The sequence below is a fragment of the Gavia stellata genome, chromosome 25, assembly GCF_030936135.1.
Source record: "Gavia stellata isolate bGavSte3 chromosome 25, bGavSte3.hap2, whole genome shotgun sequence".
Lineage (NCBI taxonomy): Eukaryota > Metazoa > Chordata > Aves > Gaviiformes > Gaviidae > Gavia > Gavia stellata.
This window is the reverse complement of record NC_082618.1, coordinates 9,206,349-9,234,263: the sequence shown is the minus strand read 5'-3', so window position 1 is coordinate 9,234,263 and position 27,915 is coordinate 9,206,349. Positions and strand designations below refer to the sequence as shown.

Below are 27,915 nucleotides of genomic sequence, written 5' to 3'. Positions count from 1 at the left end.
GTTAGGAGAGGAGTCAGAGCTGCAGTGCATGCAGGCGTGTGGTGTCCGTGTGCGTGCGCACACGTGTCTGCATGCATGTGCATGCTTGTGTGTGTGTGTGCGTGTGTCAGGGTGCAAAGAGGCATTTTGGAAAAGCCTTAGGGGACGGGACCTGCTGAGCAGAGCAAACCGCCGCTGCCTTGTTCTCTGGGAAGGGCTTCCCTGCAGCCAGGCCGTGGCATGGGGTGTCCCGCTCCCCCGGCTGCCCCGGTACCACGATCCCCCATATCCAAAGCTGTAAACGAGAGAAGTCCAAAGGCTGTGGCTGGCAGAGCTGTGCCCGCCCGGGGAGCAGCCCCGTGGCGCTCAGTCGCTGAGGACGGCCCCCGGCAGCTCGTTCGTTAGCGTGTGCCAGCGCTCGATTTTCTTGTCCTTGTTTTTCAGGCAGTCGAACCAGTGCTTCAGCCGCTCGCCTTTGGCATTAATTCCTAACACGACTCCACCTTGAGAGAGAGACAGAGAGACGGAGAGGTGGGAGTGAGCATCAGTGCTGCGAGGGATGCCGAGGGGTGCCAGGGGATGCCGGACGGAGCCGGGTCATACAGCTGCTCTCAGGGCATCCGATACCACGACCTGATGTGACACACGGGCAATCCCAGCCTGGCTCCCCCGACCCCTCACGGCTGTGGTCTGGGACCTGCCCTGGGCAGCTGGTTCTTGTGCCAAGGGCTGGATGCTCATTGCAATTGCAGCAGCTGTCAGAGATACTGGGCACTTGTTAGCAATAAATCAGTGACCAGTAATAAAATCACAACAAGCCTAGGCAACCAACAGAGAGAAATGAAACCTCCCTGTTAAACTTGTTTTGTATGCAGAAGAAAAGATCTGAAAACAGAAGGGGAGAGGGAGACGCATCTTCTCCCTGCTTGGGTGCTTCTTGCGCAGGAGACGTCTGAAGCGAGGAGGAGCGGGACCGGCTGCGGGGGAGAAGGCTCAGGTGCAGGAGAGGGGTAACAGCAGAACAGAAACCCAGCAAGAATGAACGTGGGGATAGAGAACAAACGAGGAGGCTGCAGATGTGCAGAAGAGCAGCAGATGTAAAAAGAAGAGGCACAGAATATGAAGGTAATAAAAAAAAGAGGCCAAGGAGACCTTCTGGAGTGCCCGACTCACCTATGAAATCGTTTGATTTCCCGATATCGTAGTCCCACACTGTGACTTCCAAGGTCTTTTTTGCCAGGTCGCCGTGCTTTATCTCATAGCAAAACTCCTGTTGGGGAGCGGAGACAGAGTCAGGACAGGTTCCTGCGGGGGGGTCTGGGGCTGTCCATCCTCCTCCTCGGGCTGTTGCCCTTTGCCACCCATGGGGAATGCAACCTCGATCCCTCTCCTAATAACTGATGTCGGCTTTTTTTTTTCCCTTGAAGTCCGAGAACTGAGAAAAGCCCCTAGGTGAGAACCACGACCGGCAAAAACCCACCTCATTGAACTCGGGGTTCAGCGTCTTCTTCTTCACCGCCGTCTTATGCTTTGATTTCTTGTCCTCATCTGGTTTCAAGTAACTGCAACGAAACCAAAGCAGCGCAGTCACACACAGCTCCCGTACCCCCTCCCAGCGAGGAAGGCAGGTAGGGCTGCCCGGGCCCTCCCCTGCAGCCCGGGCACGGGTCGGGGCACCTGCGGCTGCGGGACCGGCTCCTGAGCGGAGGCAGGGTGAGATGGGGGGCTGAGCCCCCCAAACCGTCAGCTCCCTCCTCCCCTCCCCTGCCAAAATGCTGGAGATGGCTGGAAGGAAGCAGCATTTCCCCATGTTGCATAAGAGGAGCTGCTGGCTGCCATCAGAGAGCACCGATTATCCCATCTCCAGTCCCTAGGGGACACTGGCACCGCACACATGCTCCCAGCTCCCAAAATCAAACACTGCCAGCCCAGAACCAGTCCAGACTTGGGACTGTGCGACCCGTCTGCTCCTCCAGAGCCTTGCCAGGAGACAGAAACCACAGGCAGGTGTGTAAGAAGGAGCAGAAGCAAATGCAGCGGCTGCAGCGTCACGCACCGCTGTTTCCTGCGGATATTTTGCAGCGCAGCAGCAGGGCCAACAAGCAAACGAGATTAAAGTGTCATCAAGCAGAGAGGGCACCTGAAATCTGGGCCAGGCCAAAGTCAATCCATCATCATTTCGTGTTGGTGCTGCTCCTTTAAATGCCAGTTCCGCTTCCTCGTTACACTTTCCAGATCTCGCTCATAATTAAAAAATTAGGGCTTGTACCGAGAAGCATCATGTGGCTATCTGCTCTGATTCAAGCCCTGCAGATACAATCTACTGCAGATAGCACAAGGGGCACCTACACAACGGCTGCGTACAATGGGAATTATGTTACTTCAGGGACTGAGCCTCTGATGAGCATTTAAAAAAGCACGAGTGGACTTCTATGCAAACACCTCCACTCCTAAAGAACAATCAAATAGGAAGGTGAAAGCACGCTGCTGTTAAACTCCATTACTGGCCTCCCAGGCGCCAGGAGCGGTTTATCCCAGTAGCTCTGCCTTAACGAATATCGTCCCTGAAAGAGCCAAAGTTCGGGTCAGCGCACTGGGGACAGGGATGTGGGAAAGGCACAGGGGTGGCTGCTGGCCCTTCCTCGCCCTGGCCCCCCCCTGCTTTGCAGGGAGCGAGTCTGAAAAATGCCATCCACCCAAAAAACAGGAGCTGCGGCGATGCAGGGCCCCGCGCCAGCCTGGTTCTGCGTCAGCAAACCATCGCCTTCCTCAGCATCCCTTAATAGCCCCTGGATAGCACCGACTTCCCTGAATCACTTGGGTGAGGCCGAGTCGCAGCAGCCCGTTACAGTCATTTTAATGGCTCTTCTTTTTTTTTTAATATTGCTGGTATTTTTCAAAAGGAAGGTACTCGCAGTCATTTACATTGGAAAGTGTCAGCGGGACCTGTAAATGTGCCCTCGGCTCTGTTAACCCGGCCCTGGAGCCACCGGAGCCATGGGTTGCAATTAAAGTGCTGTCTGACCTAATTACACACACGTCATAATTAGAGCCTTTCCAAAGCGCAGGGTGGTGGCCCCGCTGCCGGGCTGGGAGCTGGGCTGGGAGCCTCCTCTTCCTTGGGATCTGGGGAAGGGCGCGATTACTTGCCTGTCCCTGGGGCTGGGAGCCAGGGATGCCACCGGCCAGGAGAGCCAGACCTGACCCAGCAACCATCCCTATCCCGGCAGGGACGGCGCAGGCTTCGAAGAGTGAAAAGGCTGGAGGTATCACCACGAAGGAAAGCAAAGGCGCTTGCGAGTGCTGAGCGAGGTCCAGGACCATCGGGCACAGGCACTGTCCTGCTTCGGGGATACCTATCCCCGCACCGCTGGATGAGACCCACCGCCTGCCGGGCTGGGGCTGTGCCATCAGCAAAACCCGACCTGTCTGCTTTGGGCCACCAATTCTGTCCCCAGGGCCGTGTCCCTGCCGCAGACCCTCTCCCGAGCAAGGGCAGTGCCAGCGGGCAGCGCCAGACCTGGCAGTGGGGCACCGTGGCCACCCCGCCGCCGCTGAACCGGGGGGCACAGGGTGGGCACGGCCACATGCCTCTGGGCAGATCCTGCACCCACGTTACTTTAAAGCGCTGTAAAATAATCGCTGGGGAATAACACGCTCCAGGCGAATGCAAGCTGCTGCCGTGATGCCCTCATTTGCATCTCCTAATGAGATCAATTAATTTCCACTGCAGGGAGAGGCGAGAGGGGACATCACGGCTTCACAGAGGGCTGGCAGCGGCAGTGTCTCGTCCAGCCCGGCACGGCCGCGGAGCGCCACTCACGTTTTGACGTAGGGGTCGGAGTAGCCGTTGGCGTCCATGGCAGCCAAGTGGGCGCAGCGGATGATGCCCACCAGCAGCCCCTGCTTCTGCGAGCTGTACTTGAGGGAGATGAGGATCCGGCCGCGCTCCTCCAGCGACTTGTCCTCTGTTTTATCTATCTGGGGGAGGGAATGCATCCAGTCCAGGGGCTGCTCCGGGACACAGCCTCAGCTGGACACCCACCTCCCCGGCACAAGGGATGCTCTCCCCATCCCTGATCATGTTTGAGGGGTCAAACTACCCCACGCTCCCACATGCCGCAGGGAGAAGCTGCTGTATGCGCAGGCCCACGGTGGGGGATGCTGCTCTGAACCCCCCCCCACTCACCGGCAGCTGCTTCTCCAGGCAGATGTTGAAGTTTTTGGTCTGGTTGGGCTTCAGTTTCTTCAGCGGGATCCGTGTCTCTCCAATGAACTCGTTGTGTCGGAACTTGTCCTCGTCGCAGACCGAGATCCTGCAACAAGCACAGGGTGAGCGGGGCCGCCGGGGAGAGGGGAGGCTATGGCACGAGGGAAGGGGCTGCCCCGTTGCGCTGCAGGTCCCCCCAGTGAGGGGACCATTCCCCAGGCCAGTGACCGGGCAGCTGGAGGGCATCAATCCGCTGCTACAGCCCGGCCAGGGGAGCTCATGATATTTAAATGTGACACGCAATATCTTGGTCTGCTTTACCTCTGCAGCCAAGACCCGAGGCCGCCAGGATGGAGGATGGGCCAGGGCTGGGGAAGCAGAGGGATGCGGGAGGTGGAGGCTGCGCTACACCATGTCTCCCAGCTCCATCACACAGCCACCTACATGGAGCTACCTGCACGCCCTGGCTGGGCCCCACAGCCACCATGGCCGTCTCTCCTGCTCAGACCCCATCCTGGCCAGGGCTCCTGCACCCCTCGGGATGGCTGGCACCCCGCCGGGGATTGGGGTCCCACCAGGGAGACGCTCACGAGCCCTGAACACCATGACCCTGCAGTGCCGCAGTCACTGTGTCTTAACACATGCCCCAGCCCAGGCACTGTCGGAAAAGCAACCCGCAGCCTCAAGCATCCTAATGGCCCTTCCATTAAAACATCAAAGTCATCGGTGACTAAAGCAAAACTATTCTGAGCCGCCGCCAGCCCAGCTGCATCCTGCCCAGCTGAGGAGGCCCTTCCTAAATTAGCTGCTCTTGGGCTGTGTGGCCGGGAGAAGCGTGCCTCCCCGCAGGGCTCCCTCCCTCCGCACCCAAGGAGCTCGGGCACTTTTCCCAGTGTGGCAGCTCTCAGGGTGTCCCCTGGTGCTGGGGACCTGGCTGCCCGGTCTGGGACATGGAGGGGGTCCTCCACCTCCTCTCCCACCATGCAGACAAGTCCAGGAGGGATTTGCAGACCCAGCCTGTGAAAGGCATCACGCCTTGGCCAAGCGAAGCTCTCCCAGCCCCGTCGGGGTCCTGCGCAGGGCCAGGTCCCGGGATGCACCCCGTGACAGCAGCCTGCATCCAAGGGCAGTGACGACGATACTGAGCAAAGACTGTTTTCCATGCAAAAGATATAAATGCCTTTCCCTGAGCTGGCAGCTAATGAGTCATTTCTCTGCTGCTTCCCAGCCCGCTCCGGGTGTCACGAGAGACGACGGAAGAGCGAAGTTAGTGCTTGCAGGGAGCCTCTGCTCGCAGCTCCTGAAATCCCAGAGAGGGGGCCAGGAGAGTGATGGCTGCATTGCGAGGGACCAGCCGTCCCCCAGCAGTGCTGCTTGGAGTTGGGGATAGGGAAAGTCGTCCTTTTCCCCTCCAACGGGAGCATCCCATACCCCAACTGGAGCCATGCAGGGACCAGCTGGGCTCCCAGTCCATACAGGAAAGGTGTTTCCCGTCCCTTCTCTCCTTTCTCCCCATTTTTTAGCTTTTCCTACAGTGTCTTCTCATCCTTTTGCTGCCTGATTCTTTTTCCCCTCTTTCACGCACTCCCGTTGGTGCCCGTTTCTCACAGGTGGCACCTCTGCCTCCAGGGATCGCTCTCTGTCTTGCTGGGTTTCCACAAACGGGACCGATTCAGGAAGGGGTAAAAGTAATTAAAGATAAACAGTGCCCTGCAATCCCACCTTGGAGTAACTAATTGCACACATGCCTCTGGCCTGCGCAGCGCCTGGATAGTTTATCCATGGATGGTTTATCCGTGGGTGGTTTGTCCGTGGATGGTTTGACCACCCTCATGCTCACAAGTGAATAACAAGGTGGCGAGGGAGCCACGGGGACGGCTCAGTCGCAGGGCACAAGGACTGTCAGGGCCGGGGAGCGGGAGAGGAAGGGGGTTTGGAAAAAAATAATACAAGCGGGAAGATGGGGAATGCTGCTCTCCAGAAAACTGTAGCTGGATGCAGCGTTACTATAGATACCCACGAAAAAACCACCCCACCGCAACAGTAAAATTCTCAAAGAGAATCTCAGATGCAGGCACAATATTTCCTATTTTGTTTTCTCCTCTCGCCTCTCTTTTAAAGAACAAATCCGTAAAAGGAGCAGCAGCAGCAGCTCCAGACAAGAAGCAGCACTTGCCAGGCGTGCACAACCCCACACCCATCTGGCCGAAGCTCCGGGGAGGGAAAGCAAGCGCACGGTTATCAAAGCTGGGCTGAAGAGGAGAGGAGTGTGGCACTCACAAGGAGCTGACAGCCAGGGCTCTGTTTTTACACCCGGCAATTGCAGAGCGGTGCCGTCTCCTGCGCACTCGGGCCAGGCAGGGTTTGGTGCCGCTTTTACTTCTTAAGAATACGAGTAACAAGATCTTCCCCCAACAACGTCTAGATACGCCCCAGAAGCACAACAAGATACCAAATGCAACGTCCTACTTGCTGTGAAGCCCCAGAACCACGCGGGACGGGCGGAAGCCCAGGAAGGAAACAGCTGGAAAACTTCAGTGGTGGTGGCAGGGAGAGCATCTCCAGTGTCGCACTGGAAGAGGTTGGAGAGCCCCACCGAGCCCCCTTTCACTGCCCACAGAGACATGGGAAGCCCCTTGCTCCCACCTTAGCAAGCGGCTGGAGAACACCAGCCCCTGTGCAGCATGCTACAGCTCAGAGACCTTCAGCTCAGCCCCAGGCAGCTGCAAACCCTCGCGTGCCCCCCCCCGGGACGGCTCCTGCCCCCCCTGCACGGCACAGCCCTCCTTTAGCAGCAGCCAGGGCACAGGAACACCCTGCAGCAGCCAAACCGCCGCAGCTGCCCCAGCTGCAGCCCACCAAAGGGCAAACCCTTCCCCAAGGGAGACGGGTGACACGTCAGAGCCGTGCCAGGGTCCACAAGGCCCAGCCTGCCACAGTGCCACGGAATGCGTGTCTCCTTTGTCCCACGGGACCACCAGTGCCGCGGGCAGAGCCGCAGGTACTGCGTGATGGAGGCAGCCCAACCTGGCACAGCGCTGGGGCGATGGCCATCCTCCTTGTCCCCGCTGATATCCCAGGCTACTTAAGGTGTTTGTGCAGAACCGGGTCCCTTGGGAGGCAGTTTTTGGCACACCTGCAAGATCTGGGAACTGCCGCTGTCTCCGAGCGGCACGATGGAGCCGGAGACACCGCCAGCTCTCTCCCAGCCCCATTCTCTCTCTGGCATCTCTGGCCACCTCTCAGTTGGATCCCCACATTTTGTGCCCATATGTGTGTGCTGACCAGAGGCGGTTCAGATGCAGAGTTTCGTGTCAGCCCTCCCAGTCCCTCGGACTCAGCCCCTGAACCCCAGTCCCTCTGGCTGGCTGCGGTTCATCTTCACCGGGACGGTATTTTTAACTTGAGCAGGCTGGCAGTTAAGTGCCGGCCCCATAAGTGAATGCTGCGAGCGTGAGTCAGATGAGCAGGCAGCTCCGTCCCCAGCCCTCCCTTTGGAAACAGGCGTAATGCAATTATGCTGGCTTGAATTTTATTACGAGAAATCGATGTGATGGAATTTTTATGCTTTCGGTTAGAAAATCAGCTCTATGACAAACAGCAAGAGACGCCTCTGGCAGCCACATTCACCTGCCATCCTGAGCCCTTTAACTCGAACGTCACCCCTCCCTATCTCTATTAAACCCAATCCCTCGAGCTCAGCTTTTGGGTTGGCAACTTCCACTGAGGGGTCCTGATCTTTAAGTTAAGGGCTGTGAAAACCACCTTGGAAGAAAACTAAGCAGCAAGTGAACAATCACTGCTCATTAAACTTATTCTCCCTCCTACTCAAGCCCGGGCTCCTGGGTTACAGTCCTGACTCACCGCGCAGCTCCAGCAACCCCGCTCCGCTGACTCACGACTTCTGCTCGCACACGCCTTCCTCTGGCCTCTTTTCCGTCATGGGAAGGGGAGAACAGGGGTCAACGAGGACCCTTTTCCACAATGCACACGCACTTAATAGGCAGCGGAGCCTGAAGATGCATCTCCTGTATCTCAGTTCCCTTATGGTCCCTATAGCAACTTGGGAGGCTTTCGACGGAGGAGCAGATGTGCAGGTGATGCCTGCTTGTCTTAAGGACAGGCAACGCCTGGCAAGGAGAGAAAATAGAAAAAGGTGGTGTCCTGGGACTGTCCAACTCTCCTAAAACCAAAAGGAGGATTCAGTGCCGGGCTCCATCACAAACGTCTCAAAGTCTGAGCACAGAAACCACAGTAAAAGTTAGATGAAATTATGAGTGTGCCTGCAGTTCCGGAGCAAACCTCATTCAGCGCTTCTGGAGTAAAGCAATTTGGGACCCCCAAATCTCTAAGTGCCTGCAGTATGCCTATTAGACCTGATAAAATACTATTTTCTGAATAATATATTTAATGAGTCATGATGTTTGTCAAACACATGATTAAACAAAGAATTCCTGGCATTCGTGGGCTAGCTGAGTATCATATGAATAATGCATCACTTCACCAATATATCTGGATATGAATAATTGTATCCAATATCTGGCCAGCTCTGATATTTATTATGAATACAATCTATTTATTGCATATTATGTGTATTATTTAAATGTAGGTGATTGTATTCTGCCTTTTCCAATTTCCCCTGCAGCATTTCTCTGCCTGCCCTCGTCATGCACCCTGGCTTCCCACCACCAGAGACCGTGGCCGAGGTGCTGCGGCACAGCCGTGCTCAGACCACAGACGGGGAGCAACGGCGCCTGCAGACGGGGACTGGGAGCGGGGACTGCAGGGTGGGATCTACCCCTGGTGCCGGCAGGGAACCTGCCCCCAAGCCCAGCCATCCCAGGCCTCCGAGTTCAGCGTCTTCCGAGCGGCTCTGAATTTGCCTTCTCTCAGGATGGTGGGTGGTTTCGTTGCTATTAAGCCTTGGGCTAGACTCAAGGATATTTAATTCGATGAATGGATGAGACCTTTCAAGATCCTCCCACCTGCTGCGTTTCATGAAATCTGAAGTATCTGGTTTTTTTTGAGGGGGTTGATTCATTAACAAAATCCTGCTTGCCAGTGCTGGGCTGCCTTCACCTCTCCTTCTCCCTCGGGGGTGGCCCTGCTTGGGGAGGTGAACCCCAACGGCTCCCGGGGCTTGGGTCCGTCACAGCAAAGACCAGCTTGGACGAGGCCACGCGGGGATGAGGGGCAGCCTGGCACGGCATGGGGCTGGGAGTCTTGGGCAAGAGGGGATCTGTTACTCTGCTCTCCAGGAGGCAGAGGATGCCCCTATTCCCGTCCCTGCAACGAGGTGAATGCCACTCGTCCCCCCAGGAGGGCTGCAGGCACTGGCAGAGCACCCCATGCCAACACCGACCCACCAACCCATGCCAGACATGTCCCACCAAGAGCCCAGGTGGGCAGGGAAGATTTTTGGGTGCTTTTCCAGCTTTTCCGCTGCATCACATGCTCTCCAGGCAGCAGGGAGACGAAGGCTGGCAGCAGCTTTGATCTCCGCCGTTATTTTTACATTAAAGAGACTTTGCAATTGCATTCCCTGCCCCTTCATGAATCTCAGCACCAAGGAGGCACCCGGGGAACAACCACCTCCCAGACCGAGGGGAGCATCACTCATGCTCTTTCAACTACCAACAGCTGCCTTGCAGGAGCCTCGCCTGATTAGCGCAAGGAAAGCCAGCGTCCCCGCAGCTTCGAAGGCGGCTTTTCCTGGCGGAGGAGGAGACATTTTGCCGAGATGACGGGTGGGCGAAGCAAAGCACCAAAGGCAGGACAATACCCGGCACAGGAGATGCTTCCTGCGGGAAGCGGCACTGGGAGGGTGAAAAGCCACTGGTGTTATGGAGAGGTTCATAGAGGAGAAACAGCTCAACCCACACCAAAATAAAAAATGCCTGGTGAGCCCCAGCTGCCAGGGACCCCAGTCCATCCGTCCCTCATATAAACCAAAGATCCCTCCCCAGGCAGGCAGCAAGGACACAATTCAGAGGGCATCTAAATGAGGAGGCGCAACATTTCCCAGCCTTGCATCCTTCTACTCGATTAAATATCCAATGTTTGAAAAGAAAATCCAAGCAGGGAATTAAAATAAAAGATGGATTTATCTATCTCATGTCTGGTTTGCAAGAAGTCTCATTTCATCTAAACCTGCCTCAAGATGAATAAAATCTCCTTTACCAATATCTTCAACCGCGAAGATGGAGAAAAGAAAAAAGGGGGCTGGGGAATTGCTCTTAAGGAAAATGAAGAGCACCTGAATTTTAGGCTCTGGCTCCCCCACGCAAGATAAGAAATGGAGCCACGGGGCTCCGAAGCTTTGTTGTAGCAGAGAAATTCCCTGGGCCATAGGCAAGAGTTTGAGTTCCCACCTGAAATTCTGCCCAACCCGTTGGGCAGAGCAGCTGAGCAGACGCCCAGCACCCGGGGGCAGGCTGGGCCCTGCCGCCGCAACGGCCGTTTGTGCCAGTGGCCGAAGGTCGGCACGGGAAGAAGCACCGAGCGCAGGGAAGGACACGGGGCCACCCAGGGTGTCTCAGCACCCACCCTGCAGTACGCTGGTTTTGGAGATGGGACTAAGAAACATTATTTCATTTGAACCTTTACACAGCCATCTACGTGTGGGACATTATTAAAGGGATCAGAGTCCTGACTAGGAAATTTTTTGGGGTCCACACAAGAGAAAAGGCTGAAACCCCCTGGGAAGACCCACCACAGTCAGGGGAGGAGATGGCCCACGCGACAGGCGACAGCCCCGCGGCAGAGGTGCCTTTTCTCTACCCAGAAGTTTGTTTCTTTAATTCTTCTTCGGAGTCGTTTCCAGGCAAAACCAAAGCCCCAAGCCCCAGCAAGCTCCACTTCACAAACTTCTCCACTTTCCTGCTCGCGCAACCTGCCCAGGGAGACAGCGGAGCCGCCTGAGCCCCCCTAAAAACACATAACATCCAGCCCAGAGTTCGCCAGCTGTTAGGTCATCTTTGGCGCACCAATAGCCATGGTAACACCGAGGATGCAATTCCCCTTTCTGCCCCACACAGGAAAAGGCTGGTCCTGCCCGCCAGCACGAGGGACGGGTGCTGCTGAGGTGCCCTTCCATGAGCTGATGAGGCTTCGCAGGGAGTTGCGCTCCCCACAGAGCGCCCGGCTGGGAACTCGCACAGGGCAACTGCACTGCAGGCGAGGCCGAAGCTTTCCTCGTCTCCCTGGAAAGGCGCCCTTTGAAGCTACTTTGGGTAATTGGCCATTAACCGACCTTGCCAGCAATCTCCTGAGCTCCCCGTGGAGCTCCCAAGGCAGAAATGCTGTCTCCGTTCAGCCACGTCCCGCTGCAGAGCGAGGGGTGCCTGCGCATCACCCCCGGGTGCTGCAAGTGGGGTACAGGGATCTGTGCATGGCATTTTGCCTTGGAGGGGGCACAAGGAGCCCCGTGTGCTGAGCCCTGCGGGAGCCCACAGCCACGCTTGGCTCCCTGCAAAGCGCCTGCAGCGCCCAGGCTGGTGGGCAGGAGCAGGGACGTGCTAATGAGGGATTTCTGCGGGGAGAAGGGCAAATCCCCAAATCCAGCCTGGCTCACGCACATGTCTCTGCGTATCCCCCCTGCCAATGAGCAACCTGTGCCTCCCTGCTGCCTCCCAGGAGCGGGCGACTGCAGCCCTTCCCGGGGGAGAAGCAGCTACCAGGGCCCCGAGAAGGTGGGGGTCAAGCCCTTCTGCTTCCTGGCACATTTCAGCAAACAACTCAGCCGAACATCTCTCTACAAACCGATTTCCATGCTTGAACAGGCTGAAAACTTCAAAGCCTGGAGTGAAAAAATAAAAAAAATACCCACCAATAATAATAACAAACCAGAGGCTTTCCAGCCCAACAAGCCTGCAGCACTTTCAGCATGACTAATATTTTCCATGTGAAATAATAATCCGCGGCACTAAATTTCTCATCTCTATGCACATTGCAGACAACAGGTGGGCTCTGCCCAAATTTCCATCTGAGCAGGACCTTTTATAAGGCAGCTTTGCGCTCTCGTTGTGGGGAAAATAATAAACTCCCAGGGTACCTGCAAACAAGGAAGGTCAGATTCCAGCCATGGAGCTGACAAAGCCCCAAGTCCTTGGAGCAGGATGCAAAATCCTCCTTTGGTTCACAGCAGATCCTACAGCAAACCCCCCTGTGCAGCGGTCCCGGAACAGAGAGGTGATGGAGCAGCCGAGGCCACCCAGCACCCTCCCTGGGCAGGATCCGTCCGCAGGCTCCAGGTCACCCCCTGCCCTCACCCAGGTGGGACGGTGGCCGAGACATGAAAACCTTTGCATTCGCAGAGGTTTGACCCCGCAAAGCAGCACTTCCAAGCCCGCACAGCCCCGCCACGCTGCTCCTGCCACCCCCAGCCCCACACAATGTCCCCCAGCCCCTGGGAGATGCCACCAGGAGATGCTGAATGCGCAGACACTGAACCAAACCGAGACAATAGAATAAATACATACAAACGCACTTCATTTAGTTTGACAATAATCCACGGATGCCTCCAGCTTTCTTTCAAAAAGAAAAAAATCAGCCTTGAAAGGGGCCCAGAGCTTTCCCAGGGAGATTTTCTCAGCAAGATGCTCACCGCAAAGCCGCAACATGTGCCTGTGAGAGCTGGGCACGGAGAGGTTAAAACGAAATAACAGCACGTCTGCAGGCAGAAGCCCAGCGAGTGAGTTATGAAGTTAATGACAAAGCAGGACCACGCTCCTCACCGGCTACTCCAGCCGAGGCTCCATGTAAATCAAGTGTCGGTCACCGCGGGGGTGATGGACGCGTGCAGGGCAGACGCACAAGTTATAGGTTTTGATGGGTAATAACTCTGCGCTGCTCTGCCGTGAGCCATCGCCGGGACTGTCCTGTGGAGCTGGCGGTCCCTAGGACCCTCCCCCAGGAAATCGTCACTGGGATGGGGAGGGATGCCTGGGGTGGCCCGAAGGGATGGGAGGGGACACGTGTCCCCCCTCCAGCGCCAGGCTCAGCACCCTGCTCACCCCCCGCCGGGGCCCTACCGTAGGGTCTTGCGGATCATGTCCTCGTCGGTGATGCCGTAGTAGGTGAGCGTCTCATTCCAGGTAGGGTTCAGCGTGTTGCGCAGCGTTTTGGTTCTCAGCTTATTTGCCTGGAAAAAGCAAAGGAGATGGTGGTCAGCAGGACCTGGCCTCTGGCGATCGTTTCGGCACTGATGGGCAGGGAGGGCTAGAAAAGGATGCACAGTTTGGGGATGAAGGGGCAATCGGTGCTGTCACCCTTCTGCCCCAGCCATAACCCAGCCGATCCTCGATGGGGTGGCCCAAATCCACCCCGACCGCAGCGATAAGCAGAGGGGCAGAGACACGGCGACTCACTGGCTCATCTGCAAAGCAATCCAACCCTGCATCCCGCATGCTGGAAACAGCCAGCAAGATGGAACCTTGGCAGAGCACAGCGAGAGGACGGGGATTTCATTTATGCAGCACGAGAGAGAGAGAGAGGGAAAAAATGTCTTTTCAGGTTCATTAAAAAAATACCAATTTGCTGTTCTGGCTGTTTATTGACATTCCTGCTCCCAGCACAGCTCCCATTCCTGCCTGACTCAAAATAACTTCCTTGATACACATTTTGTTAGCACTGGCAACTCTTTCCAGCGCCACAGCTCTGCAGAGCAGGAGGCTGGGGACAGCGGGGCTGTCGTAGCCACTTGTGTCCCCGGCATGGATGGGGCATCCTGGCACACACCCACACCCCCAGGTCAGGGGACATCAATCTTCTTACCCTCTGAGCCACCCACTTTTGCCGGGGACAGAGGGAGAGCAGAAGCAAAGGGCTGCAGGCTTCAGATGGGGCTTCTCCATCAACCCCCCCAGCCTGGGACAGCCTGACAGAGCAGCAATTTTCCCTCTAATTAGGTGTAAAGTCAGAAAGTTCAATCCCTGCCCCAGCCACTGCTGGGCATAAGGAACTCTCAGGAAATCAATGTTTCAGAGTTGTCTCATGCGTCTTTATGGGAAGCTGCTACATTCCCCGTCTTTGGTTCACCAGCCCTGAGCTAGAGGCGAGCAGGACGTGAAGCACGGGGTGAAGAGAAGAGCTTGTGCTTGCAGCTAAGAGGGGGTCACCTTATCAGCATGTCCTTTCCCCACCAAAACCACCCCAAACACACCACCTCTTCCAGATTGACTAGACACAGCCGCTGGCTGGAGGAGCTGCCGGTGCAGCAGAGCCATGGAGGGACGACGGTGCAGCGTCTCACTCCCAAACGCTTTGTGCAAAGCAGCTGCTTGCTCTGGGTGTGATCTCTCAGAGACAGAGAAAGCCTTTTGTGCTATGTTTTCGTTTAGCTTCCCAAAGCCATTTCTGCCTCTGAAAGAAACCCAGGCCCCGTGCAGGGCTGTGGAGGCTGGTTGGCACCGACGGAGGCTGGGTGAGGAGCTGTGAAACGCCAAACAGTTTAGCAGGAGGATACCCCCGGAGCAAGGCGCGATGCTCCAGGAGCCGACCGGGATGCAGGGGCACAGACTCAATTAGCAGCAGCACCTAAAGCCCTGTAACGCCAATCGCTTTCCACATCACGCAGGCGGGAGTTGGTTTGCAGCGGAGGAGGAGAAGCCGCCGGCCGGGCTGCGCACGGGCAACCAGCGCTGCTGCTCCGGAGCACCAGCCTCGCTGCGTCGATCCCTGCGTGCCCGGAGGCATGTCCAGGGGCAACAGCAGAGCGATGCAAACCCAGTGAGTCTGCAGACAGGTGCTCACATTTATGGCCGTTGCTTTAATACCTTGTTTGCCTTAAATCTTTCCTGACTTTGTAAAGTTACTTCAAACAAGGCTCTTTGTCACACCAGGTTTCATCCCACACCTATTTTTCTCCTTCCTCAGCGATATTGTGGCCACCACGCCAGGCTCCAGCCTGAGCAGCATGATACGTATCAGAGAGGGAGGTGGGGGGGTGACAAGGACAGCAGGGAACATGCCCTGATGGCATCCACTGCCTGCTCAGACCTGCTGGGGCCTGATCCTGGGGCTCGGGGGGATGCGGGGGCAAGGAGAGGGTCCCCCCACGGCTGCTCCAGGCTTGTAGAGTCTGCAGCTCCTGCACTACCCTCGGCTCAGAGCTTCCCTCCCGCCTCTCTGGTCTCCATCACCTCCAGCAGAAATGCTAATCAATGCATTTGCAAAACATGGAAATGACAGATAATATCGCTGATGAAAGCGCTCCTGGCTCTCTTATTTCCAGCGGAACTTGAAATGTGGTTAAAAACTCCCTCTACCGCCCTGAACATTATGAATTAATTCAACCGAACCGTAACACGTAAATATACCTCCCCCCCAAAGGTCTTCCCTTTAGTGTAAAATAAGAGTGCAATTAATATTCATAACACATACATTTAGCATTTAAATTCAACATCCCCATCAGTTACACCAAGCTCTCACTACACATCAATATCTTTAATTACTCTTCTCTCCAGCAAGCGCTGAACCTAAGTAGAAGGAAATATTTCCCTTACGATTTATACTGTGCTTTATTATGATCTGAGGGGTTTTAAATGCAAAAGAAAAAGGAAAAAAAAAAAAAAAAGGAGCTGGTTTGTTTATAGCTCCAGATTGTTTCACTTGGTGCTTCCCAGGGGCTTCTGGAGCGCAGCATCCGCACCCCCTGCTCCCAAGGGCGAGGAGTCAGGGCTGGCACCCGGCTCCCAGGCAGTGGTTTATCAGAGAGGCACTTGCTACCCCTGCAAGGCTGGGTTTAACCCCAATTCTCACCTCCTGCCACGGCTCTCTCTTACTCGCCTGAGTGAGAGCACCCAGGCAGGAGCACCCAGGAGCCCCTGGATGAGGAGCTTCTCCCCGGGGAACCTCCTGGGTCCGATTTCAAAGGGAAAGGCGCAGCCCCAGGAAGGGAAGGAGAAGCAAAAAGGCATCTCACCTTACTGGCTCCGGGAAGCAAGTGCAATTTGACGTATGGATCGGCCAAACCGTTATGGTCCATTGGTTTCAGGCCCTGGAAAGGAAACAGCAAAAAGCAGGAGTTAAGACAACGGCAAGATTCTGGGCAGGCAGGGTGGCTTCACTGAGCCCATCTACCGACGCCCATTTCCCCGGGATAGCATCGGTCCATGGAGTAATTGCACAGCTTCCCTGGGATCGGGGAAGGAGGAGAGTACAGTTCGGTGCAGGATCTGAGCTGCGCAGCAAAACCCGAGCACACTCAGTGTTCAAACGTCTTGTGCCGAGGAGGAGCTGCGGGAAGGCTTCTCACCTGCACTTGGCATCGGCTGCAAAGCACCTCTCCGCTCTTCCAGCAGCTGACTCTGACACTCTGATCACAATTAATTTGGGGGTTAAGTAAATCAGCGCAGTGATTTTCAAGGCTTAAAATTACAGGGTTTTGTCATTTAATAATTGCTTATGAGCAAACATACACCTCTGCTGTTGTGGTGTTACTTTTAAGTGCTCCCAGAGGGTGTGATAGCACCTACCTACTCTTCGTTATTAAGGCACAGCTGAAGGAAGAACAGCTTTCAGGCCAGCGGGAGGCTGTCGCCAGCCGACTGTCGCGGCGTTTGCAGGGAAATCTGGGGGTACCGGAGCACAAACGCAAGGAAACACTCACTGTGGCCATTCCTGATGGATTTTCTATGAGACCCTCAGAGCTCTTAAAGGATGTGGGTCATGTTTGTTATAGAGATGCTCTGGAGTTGATCCTGCTTCGGGCAGACGGAGGAGACAGACCTGCTCTTCTTCTAAACAACCAGCGGGCTGAAATTATCCAAGGGTGATGCATAAACCCAGCCCAAAGCCATAACTCCACAGACCACATGGAAACAAACTCCACGGGGAGGGGAAGCAACACAGGAGCATGAAAAAGGGAGCCTAATTTTTACCGGTCCTAAGTGGAAATGCTAATGGCTACACCATGAAAGCCCTTGGATTATTTCCAGCCTGGCTGTGGGATCCCTGCAGGAGTTATTCCTAGGCTGTCTGAAGGTAATCCTGTGCCTGGATCAGAGGAGGGTTTCTCTGCAGAGGTACCCGTCCAACCCTGGCTCCAACCTGGGCATGGAAAGCAGGCTGGGTGATGCTAAAGACTTGTCACATCCTTTGTGTGACGAGCAGAGTATTCGGTGCCCAGGATTAATGAGTGTGTGCAGCTGCCAGGGATCCACCTGGCAGGAAAACATTCGTACAGGCTGCTGGTGGAAAGGCTGTGCGTGATGAAAATGTAATAACCGAGGCCTGGGTTGGGGCAAATCAAAGAGGGAAACGCTGGGGTAAATCGCTTCCACACTTTACATGTATGAAATAACGCACCCAGCTTAGCCCACGGCACCAAGGCAGCCCCTCGGGATGGCCCCGTCCCACCCCTCCCTGCTTTGCACAGCTCGGTCAGGAGTCCGAGCTGCTCCTGACCTTGGTGAGGGCTCTGCTTTGGAGACAAGCGTGCTGCCCCAGGGCAAGGGAGACCAAACAGTGCCCAGCAAAGAGGATTTTGCTTCTAAAGCAGAGCCAGAAGGATAAAAATATCAGCAGTGAATGGAGGCTGAATGGCTCTGCTTTAAGTGCAGTGCCTCTCGGGTGATGTCCCTAGCCCAACAAAAGAGGAAGGCAGCAGATAGGGAGGACAGGAGGAAGGCGGTGGTTATCGGCTGCGGCTCCACGGGCAGAACGGGCAGCAAGGGGCTGGGCTGGTCCCCAGGCTGCAGCGGGGATCCGACCAGCTGGGCACACAGGCTGCTCACAGCTGAGCAAAGCCAAGGCTCCCCCCAGCCTCCCACAGCAGAAGTGCCCCAACTGCCCGATGCTGCGCAGCAAATGAAATCAAAAGCAAGCAAGCAAATTCCCATGAAAATGGATGGCGAAGGACAGGCAGCTCTGTAATTCACCCATCAATTCAGTTCAATTAAATTACCTTCTGAGGAGGCTATTAAAGGCTTTTTTAATAGATGTGCTGTGGAAGATGGAGTGACAGGAGCCTGGAAAATGGCTCCTAAGGTCACGTCTACCTCCCTTCCATGTCACTCAATATGAGTTTGGCACAGGGCTGAATTTAACGTGAGAGCAGCCCTGATAGCTCTGCCCTGCAAAGGTGCTCCCTTGGGAGCTCAGCCCTCCAAAGGACCCACAGGGTGACCAGCGCCGTTGCTTCCCCTGTGCGGAGAGACCTCCATCCTGAAGCTGCTCCGAGAGAGCCAGGAGGAAGAGGAGGACCACAGGGCTTGTTCACAGGGGCAGAGTCTCCCATTGGCTTCAGCCAGCACAGCCCCAAATCCAACTGGTCCTCCTGCTGGGACCAATTTATGGTGCTGTGCATCACGGCATGGGCGATGGAGCTGAGACAGAGTTTCATCTTTTCCTTTCCTCTACCCAACCCCAAAATCCCTGCTGTAATCCTATGGAGACCAACAGCTCCGCTGCATCCCAGCCACTGCCAGCTGCTCTCCGTGCCAGTGACATTTAGCTAATCAATAGGATTTAATTACGAGTCGGGCTAATCGGGCTGCCGATTAACACCATGCTAGAGGCATACAGAAACCACAGGAGACAGATTCGTTCCATCATTCACCCCACGGCGAGCTGCCTGCCCAGTGAGCAGGCTCCCCGCTGCCCAAAAACCAGCCTGGATACCTCTTCCCAGGCCAAGGCATCGCATTCCAAAACGGGGCAAACTCTGCGCTTCCACCCTGACAGCCCAGAGGACACACAGCTTCGAGATGGGAATTTCCCTGCAGTGATAAATATTTATGAGTAAATCCGCAAGTAATGCTCAGTGCAGACCTCCAGCACTCAGCTTCGGTTGGAAGTGGGGGAACATCCAAATGCTTGGCAGGGTGGAAAGTGCTGGGTGTTTTCTAGCTGCGGCTGCAGCCAGCAGCGCAGGGAGAGCCGCCCAGGTACGCTCACATGGGCAGCATCTGCCCTCCGTGGCCTGCCTGCGGCCAGGGAGCTGCCTGCACCGCTGCCTGCACAGCCACCTGAGGCTCGCCCGGGGCATCTTCCTCCCGAAAGCAGGACACCAACGGAGCTACAGGATAACACAGCCCCACAGTGTCCACGCTGCCTCACACCCCTATAGTTCCCCCTATAGCAGGTTACTATCTCAATCCATGCAGCAGTTTGGGCTTTGCAGGACTGAGCAGAAAATGAGATCCTCGCCCAAACCATGGCACGGCATGCCAGGGCACAGACCCTGGCGCCTGCACGTTAATCATATCGTTGTCTATCACATTTTATAGGAGGGGGTGAAGCCCAGCGCAGCCCGGGGGCAGCCTGTCCGTTTCCCACACGTGATGGTATGGACGAACGTAACCCCAGGAGAGCGCACGGCGCTCACGCATGGCAGCAGGCAGCAAGGGGAGAGCCCTCCTGCCAGCCTGCCACACGGCTGCTCCCGCATGCCAGAAACAGGCTCCCACACTGCCCTGATTTATTCTCCCATCGATCCGAGCTGAGCCACAACGTGCCTGAATTCAGCCATGCCTGAAGCGTGAAAGGCAGGGTACGGGCAGGGCTGCTGCCAAGACCGAAAGCCGTTAGTGCAAGGCAGCCGCTGGCTGCCTGCCCGCCCCTGCCTGCACAGGGCCCTGAGCTTTCTGCTGGGCACGCCACCGTAGCGCTGCTCCAGCCAGGGAACGATGGGGTTTCTCCGTCCTTATCTCCCCAGTGCTGCGATACTCCAGGACAGCCTCTGCTTCAGCCCCGCGGTGCAGCGCCGGCGAGCCCCGACACCGCGGCAGTTGGCCAGGGCTCACACCAGCATGGTGGAGGTGACAACCTGGTGCCGGCGCAGACGGTGTGGGGAGAGGCACGGTGGCTGCCCCACCTGCTGAGACTGTACCCCAATCGCATCTGCTGAAGGCAACGCCGAAGTGTAGGATTGTCCTAGCAGGTTAAGGCTGGAAGTGGATGCTCCTTGAGTGTGCTGTGGTCTTCCCTCGCCCTGCAGAGGCAGGGCTCGCCTTGCAATCCAGATGTGGGCTAACAGCAGCCCTGCATTCAATCCGTTCATCTCCAGGAGAAACTGAGACCCTTGCTTCCCTGGCTAGAGCCGGCAGAGATGCTGGGCACTCGGTGCCTTCCAAAATCAAGCTTCCATATATCCATCTGTTGGCACAAAATGCCTCATGGCAGGGCAGATCTGTGCGCTGTTAGGGAAACTGAGGCACCAAGCGCCTTGTTCCTGGTGTAAGCAGACAGCCTGGGGATAGCCCCATGGCTACCAGCTTCCACACCTGCACCTTCCGCAACAAAGCAAACCTCCTGTCATCCACTATTCCAGGGATAAGGGCTTGACCTGAGGGTCTAGAAACACCCAATGTCTCATAGATCCCGCTGTGAACGTACACCAAGAAACACCTCAGACGTCCCCAGGCACCCAGCACCAGGGCAAACCGCTGTGCCCCAGCACAGAGCGATTGTCCCGATCCCCTGCACACTAGAGTGGCTGGTGGCTGCAGAGCAGAAAATTGGTGGCGGAGCACGACTGACTGTATTTAACCCGCTGCCAGGGCCTCCAAGAGCCCACTAACCCCCTTCCCGCTCCCCAGAAGCCGATAACGGGCCTCAGGAGGGCCATCAGCAGGTATAAAAGTGCTGGAGATTAAAAGAAATAGAGAGAAACAAGAAGATAAAAAGGGAGAGAGAGGGTTGTCTGGAGGGAGGGAGAAAGAAAAACACCTCGTGCATGGCTGAAATAGTCCAGGTTTTAAAGGCTGCTGGCACCGACTGAGGCTCCAGGAGCTGCTGGAGGTGGGACACATCCTGATGGCACCTTCCTTGAGGGCCTGAGACATCGTACCCAAGACACGGGCCAGGCCAGCCCCAGCCCGGGTCCAAGGGCAACGCACGCCCCAGCACCGTGCTGTGGCTTGTGCACGTGGCCCTGGTGCTCCCCAGCCGCCGCACCGCCTCCTCCACGGCACTACTTCTAACATCTATGCAGCCAACACCGGCTCCCACCGACGGCAGCCGGGGTCCTGGCCCTTACCTTTTTGTAGTCAAGTTTTGGCAGCTTTCCCCAGGCGAGAGATGAAATGAGAGTGAGCAGATGGCAATGTAAATAAAAGAGAAAAATGGGAGAATGAGAGCAGGATGGCAATGAACAGGAATCGAACACTTGAATGTCAGAGTGGCAAAGGAGGCTCTGCCCACCCCACGAGCAGGGGCGATGCCGGCGCCACGTGGTGCCCCCAGCCCCATGGGATGGGGTCAGCAACCGCTATTCCTGTACAGCCGGGTGGGCACAGCACAAACCACGGCTCTCCGTCACCAGCCCTGCCTTTGCTCTCGCTGCTGTTAGATCACTTTGTGCTTGCAGGTCTCCTTCCTCCCTGTCTTCCACCCACTGCAAACCCAATTAGAAATCTCCTCCTTGGCAGGGCTCCCGAGCACACCAAGGGAAACCTGACCCAGAGGCTGTCGGCGAATTCACAGGTGACGGGCAGGGAAGCAAAACCCGCTGGTTGCCTCATCCCTGCCTCGGCAGCCCTGCCCAGGGAGCCACGGGTGCCGCACTCGCCCCCCGGCCAGGAGCAGCTCCAGGTCTGCTGGAGCAGATGCCTCCATGCTCATCCCCAAGACAAGCTTTCGTGCCCAAGGTCCTATTTCAGACAGGGAGAGCCCTGGGGCAGGGATGTGCGGGCTCAGCACCCAGCTCAGCCCCCAGTGCAGCAGCCTCTGGGGTGCGCTGGGAGCTGCAAATAAACCAGTTGCAGCTGGAGGGGAGAGGAGCATCCTATGAAGGCAAATCTTCTGGGGGGTCAGCTCACAGCTCGTTCTCCTGCAGTTTCTCCCGCTTCTGTGAAAACCCTCCACCCCTTCCCAAAATCTAAAGGGACTTAGGTCTTCTTCCACCAACACACCACTGTCAGGGACCAGAGCCCTTGCTGCTCTGGACCTCGTGCTGGGTGAAGCAGAGAGATGCCGAGCAGCGCCCAGAAGCACCTTCCACGGGCCCGGAGGCAGAATCAGGACCTCAGTTATCTGTTTCTGCTCCAAAATGTGTAAAAAAACCCCTAATTGCTTCAATCACACAGACGGCAAAGGCGCTGAGGCAGAGCACTTTGTGGCAGTGATTAGCAGCATTTAGAAGAACCATTTATAAACTGACAGCCGGTCACAGCGTCAAGTAAATAACAACATCGGGTTGGGTGCTTTTCTAAAAAGCATCAATAGCTGCAACCATCTTGTCACGGGGATGAGCAGTCATCTCCGTTCCGCTGGAAATGCTCTGAAAGGCAGGGATAGAGGGGAAGGAGAGGGCAGAGCAACTAGGTTTTGGGATGAAACCGGAGATGGCAAAGGGATGGCTGCAGTTGGGGACACCAGAGCCCCCACCGCAGCCAGGGGATGGGGGGACACCCGGCTGTCCCCATGAGCTGCCCTCACTGCTGCATTTGCTTGGCACAGCCGCGGTGCCCGGGTGGCCTCAGGGTTCTGGCAGGGCTCTGCTGGCCCCCGAACACAGGACAGAGGTGGCCGGCTCTAGGTGTACTTGGTCCTTGCTGTTCACACGCCCGGCGCTGAGACGTACCTTGGCTTTATTGATGGTGCAGTGGAGAGCGTTGTTTTCTTGATCATAGAGCAAGCTGAAATCCAGCGTCCCCAGCGTGGCTGCAGAAGAGAAAAGATGTTATTAACCCGCAGGACCCAGCAAACATTGCCTAAGCGTAAAAGGAGTGGGTGAAGATGCTAGAGAAATGGCTGCAGACGTCATAAAACATAAAGCATCCTCCTGTGAGCGCTGTTATGAAACATGGCTTCATGCTGGGAGGCTGGTGGCCATCCCCACACTTGGCCGGCAGGGCTGGCACAGCCCTGGGAGAGGAGCGAGAGGGATGAACGGCTGCGGCTCACCCAGGCGCTGCGGCCAGCGCAGAGGCTTTGCCTCCGTGTGCTTTCACTTGGGTCACCCCTGCCTACCAGCAGCCCCACCACAGCCAGCAGCTTCCTGTCCCCCAGGAGCTAAAGGCTCTTCTCCAGGAAGATCCGGGCATGGCTGGGACACAGCCGAGACCTGCTGTCGGCACATCTCCTCCCCTCCAGCACCGCTGGCATTCCCAGAACGCGTATTTGTATACTGACACCTTCAAATAAATGAGCCACCAATGGGATCCCTTCCCAGCTCCAATTTGGCTGCAAACTGTAAATTAAACCCAGTGAGAATGGAAATACTTTTATGGTTAAAATGAAAAACACCAACAGCTTTGAATCAGAACAGTGTTGCTTTATGGCATCCACAATCCAGGAACACCAGCAACAGGGAAGCTCCTGAGACAGGAACACAGAGAAGGGGCAGGAGACCAGAACAAACCAGAAGAGGCTCAGCAGCAAAAATACACTGGATTTGAGAAATTCTTTCCCTTTGGACAATCTGAGCATGTCATGCTGATCCAAAGCAGAGGAAAAGCCTTAAAAAGACAGGCTTCCCCAAAGCATGGTTTAACCTTCTCCAAGGCTCCCGGACCCGATTCGCACACCAAAGCCCAGACCCGGAGCAGCATCTCCTCCAGCACAGCTTCGCCTGCCACCAGCCTTGAACTTCCAGGGCGGCTCTGGACCCCGCAACCCGCACTTTCCCATGCCCACCTTCCTGAAAGGGGTCTGCCCGAGCGCTGCCCTGCCGCCGCGCAGCATCCCACCGCTGTTTCCAAGGTAACTGCACCTTCCCGCCATGCACACAGGTTCAGAGCAGGGAAAAAAAATCCCAAATAAAAACCAGAACAATTTTGCTTAGTATCAAAGCAGGGTTCGCTGCCTGGGAGGTAAGTTAGATGAACTTTATGGCAGGAAATAAGGTGCTTTTTTCCAGTGTAAAGCGCCTCTGCAGCAAGGTGCCCCGGGAGGTGGTGGATATTTAGGGGACTGAAACCTTCCTGCTGCAGTTTCACAGCGATCTCCTAGCCCAAACGCAACTGAGCTACAGGTTTGCCTGCTCGCAAATAAAAATCATTGCTCTGGAGCAAATACCTTGCCTTCAAAGCAGAGCAAATATTCAGAGAGATTTCTGGCAGAATAATGTACCCCCCCTCGTTCTGGAGTAATTTCATGGCACATTAGCTATCGGTTTAGGTAAGTCATAAATCAGTGGGGTTTTACCTGCCAGGGCTCAGGGAAGATAGAAGTGACACAGGGTGAGGCCAAACCTGCAACACCTTGTGCGTCACCTCTGGGTTTGGCCCAAACGGGCTTTTCCAGAGCAATTACCGGCCAAACTCGCTTCACATGGAGGAGGAAAACGCAGCAGTGCCCCAGCGTGCTGGTGGCTGGCTGCCCCCCGCCCGTGCTCGGCAATGGGGAGCTCACGGCCGCCTATGGCAGCGTCAGAGCACCAGCCTGGGGGGCCGGCGCAGCCCGCCGCGCCGGGGCGGGTGTAGTGGGAGGCTCCGCGGCACACGGGCGAAAGCCAAGTCAGCAACACTCAGCAAATATGCATTTTCACTTGAGAGCGGAAGATGAAGCCTCCGGTTTCGGAGCCTCATCATTTCCACCTGCCCTTTAATCAGCCGCTTCCTGCCAGCCCCACCGCTCAGCCCTCCCAGGATCAAGCTGTTATTTTATTTTTATCACAGAAGGGGCCCGCGACTTAGCCTGCTGGATTTGGCAATTTATAAAACAAATTAAAAACTTGGCATGAAAACACTTTGGCCAGGAATTACTGACAAAGCCTCCTGTTCTCTCGGCTCCATAACCTGCCCCAGGGATGAAGGCAGGCAGGAGCCCCGCTCCAGCAAGACGGGAAAAACCCCAAATCACCATTACACAGCAGCAGACGCTTGTTTTGCAGTTGGGGACTAAAGTTCTGCTCCCCAGTGCTGGTGGTCTGTAAGCAAACCTTGAGTAATTCCCATTCACCTCGGAGCTGCAAGCAGGCAGGAGGGCACGGACAGGGATGCGTGCCTGCCCAGAGCGCTGTCAGGCTCCAGCTCTCCTCCAGCCCTGGAGGGGTTTTTCTCTACCCAGGGATTTTTTTCATTGATGGTGAGTCTCAATTCCCAAGGAAGGGTCTGCCTTCGGCAGAGGGATGTGGAAACAGCAGAACACGTTGTGCTAATTGCTTAAAAACGCGGCCGTATGGAGATGACAAAAGGGATCAGGATAACTTGGGGTTTGGCAGCTAAGGTGCCGCTATGGAGCCGAGGGCAACCACTGCAGCCAGAGCCAGGACCCAGCGGAGCAGTGGATGCTGAGGACACATCTCCCGCAGGAGCAGAGCGCCTGCGGCGCAGTCGCAGCCACGCTGGCTCCGTTACCTCCTGGGGATGTGCTGCTGGGCGACGGATCCAGCAGAGCGGTGAAGGCAGAGACAAGGCTGGCGCTCAAGCTGCCTACGTCCCAGCTGACCGCTCCAGGCAGACTGGCCCCCGGGTTCCTCGGGGGCCTGAGGAGATGGCAGAAGACCTCCAGCTGAATGCAGGGGTGGGAGTCACCCTGCAGCCCACAACAGCTCCGTGCAAACCCCCACCGTACTGCAGCCCAGCTGGAGAGCCAGCCCTGCGCTCCCTGAGGGGGGACCATGCCAAGCCAGCAGGCAGGCAAGCCAACAACGGCACGGGTCTCACTGCTCTCACGCCAACACCGAAACACCGGCACGGGTCTCACCGCTCTCACCCCTCCTGAAAACCACCGGCAACACATCCAGCCCTGGCTCCAGGAGACACGCCATCTCCAGCCAGCAGGATCGGGCCCAAAGCCCCCGGGCTGCAGCAGCCACCCAGGGACGCACCCGGCTCCGAACAGAGCCCTCCGCAAAGCACCCGAATTGCCCTTCTTTAATTGCTTTCCCCCTCCCACCCGTCCTCGCAGCTGAGATGCAACTCAATTGAGCTCTTAATTAGGGGAGCGAGTGCCTAAAAAAGAAAAGGGCAGCAATTAGACTCGAAGCGCTGTTACTAGATGTATTTAACTCAACTGGGCTATTCTGAACACTGCCCTCTAATCACACAGGCTGCAAACAAAAAAATATAAATAAATGTCTTTGTCAGGCATTACAAAGGCAGCTTTGCACTTTCCAGACAGCAGGCAGAATGTATCATTACTATTACGATTATTCTGCTCCAATGATAAAACAACCATTAGGAGAGCTGAACTCATTAGCAGGTTCTGACCCTCTTTCCTCTCCATGAATTGGGAGAGATTGATAGGAAGGCGCCAGCCAGGGTCTGGCATTTAACACAGGCTCTAAAAAGGAAAATAAATCTGATTTGCACAGGAACGCGGCCTCTTCTCCCACTGACCTTTGGGCATTTTGATTAATTCAGTGGGCCACAAAATTATTGGAGGCCGCTATAACCAGCAGATGCGTCTCTGGGCTTAGCTGTGGGATATGGCGAGGGCGCCTGGAGCCCGCGGGCAGCGCGGTGTCCTGGCACAGCGCCGCTCCTGCCCTTGTTGGTGGAGTCTGCAGAAATTGTTTATTGCTGACATTTCCCATCAGCGCCCAGGGTGACGGGGAGGCTGAAGTAGCTTCTATTTATACCTGCGGGATGAAAGGCAAAATGCAGTGATAAATCTGTGCTCTGCTCCCTTATCCAGCCCCTGTCCTTGCAGACTACGTGCCCTTGCCTGGCCCACACAGGGTGGCAGATCCACCCCTCGGTGGCCTGGGACACCCCAGGGTGAAGAGTTTCTCAGCCCAAGAGATGCTCAAGACATGGAAGAGGCACCAACGCCTGCAGAACAGACCCACAAGCTTCAGCAAAGCCCGCAGAGAAAGGAAGCGATGACTGAGTGGGCTCCTTACCTTCCAAAGTCAGGGAAGCTTTCGCATCGCAACTGTCATTAGAAAGCCCAGCAAGGCTCTATGCTGGGAGAAATTGAGGTGTGCACAAAAACCCCACTATAGAACTAATTAAAAAGAAGTCCAAAAACCTTAAGTCCCTCTGCTTATCAGCATTGCTGCTCCCAAGATAATCTGCTCATGGATTTTGTGCCAGGGAGCTCAGAGTGGAGCAGTAAAAAGACTGCTGGGGATTGTCTGGATTAGCTCTCCCTTACAGAAAGCACAGGTTCAGTAACCTTCAGACTGAGTATTTTTTAATGCACTATAAAAGATAGCTCCCTATTCTTCCATTGCTTTAATTTTCCTCTGCAATGGAGATAATTCGAAAGGTCCTGAAAGGCAGCAAGTAATTCTGTGCACTTACAGCCCCATGTAAAATGTCGGTAAATGACTCCTCAGGAGGAACAGAAATTATTTCTTTCTATTTCCAAGCAGGGCTGCTGAAGATTGCTTTGGCGGGTGGCTGTCCCCTCCTGCCTCCCCGGCTGTGGCAGCGCATCGCCCAGGTCCGGCAGCGCATCGTCCAGGTCCAGCAGCACACGGCGGGGCAGTGAGCACCGGGGCAGCTCGCGGACCGACTCCCTGCCCCACGTGGGAGCGAGCCCCTGAAAGCCCCCAGGGACACCCCTGGAAAACAGCACCGTCAGTCCCAGCAGCCTCCCGCAGCCGGGGCCAAGCTTGCCCAGCACCCGCAGCGCTCCCGGTCCGTGCACAGACCTCCTTGGGCTGCTGTTTGCGACTCATGTGCCTCCGCGGGGAGAAAGTGTGCGGCTTGTCAGGGAGGGATCCTGCAAGGTGCTGAGTCGAGGCCCTGCAGAGCCTGACGGCTGTAAGCCTCAGGTCTGATGGTAGAACTGACCTCTGGCATGAACCTACAGCCACAGGCATCACTGCAGGTTTCAGCATCAGTCGGGGAAGGTGGCGATGGCAGGTGGAAACGGGACACTTCTGA

The 27,915-nt window shown here is 56.0% G+C and overlaps 1 protein-coding gene across 1 annotated transcript in view; it reads right to left on the bottom strand.

Moving 5' to 3' along the window:
• Positions 1–345: 345 nt before the first annotated feature.
• Positions 346–27,915, bottom strand: part of DOC2B (double C2 domain beta) — a 34,128-nt gene continuing 6,558 nt past the window's right edge. The window contains exons 2-9 of the mRNA XM_059829192.1: positions 22,716–22,795; positions 16,113–16,187; positions 13,222–13,331; positions 4,169–4,295; positions 3,803–3,960; positions 1,460–1,541; positions 1,153–1,249; positions 346–482 (exon numbers count right to left, since the gene is read on the bottom strand). Of these exons, the coding sequence (XP_059685175.1) occupies positions 346–482; positions 1,153–1,249; positions 1,460–1,541; positions 3,803–3,960; positions 4,169–4,295; positions 13,222–13,331; positions 16,113–16,187; positions 22,716–22,795 (866 nt within the window). The remainder of the gene's footprint in view (positions 483–1,152; positions 1,250–1,459; positions 1,542–3,802; positions 3,961–4,168; positions 4,296–13,221; positions 13,332–16,112; positions 16,188–22,715; positions 22,796–27,915) is intronic.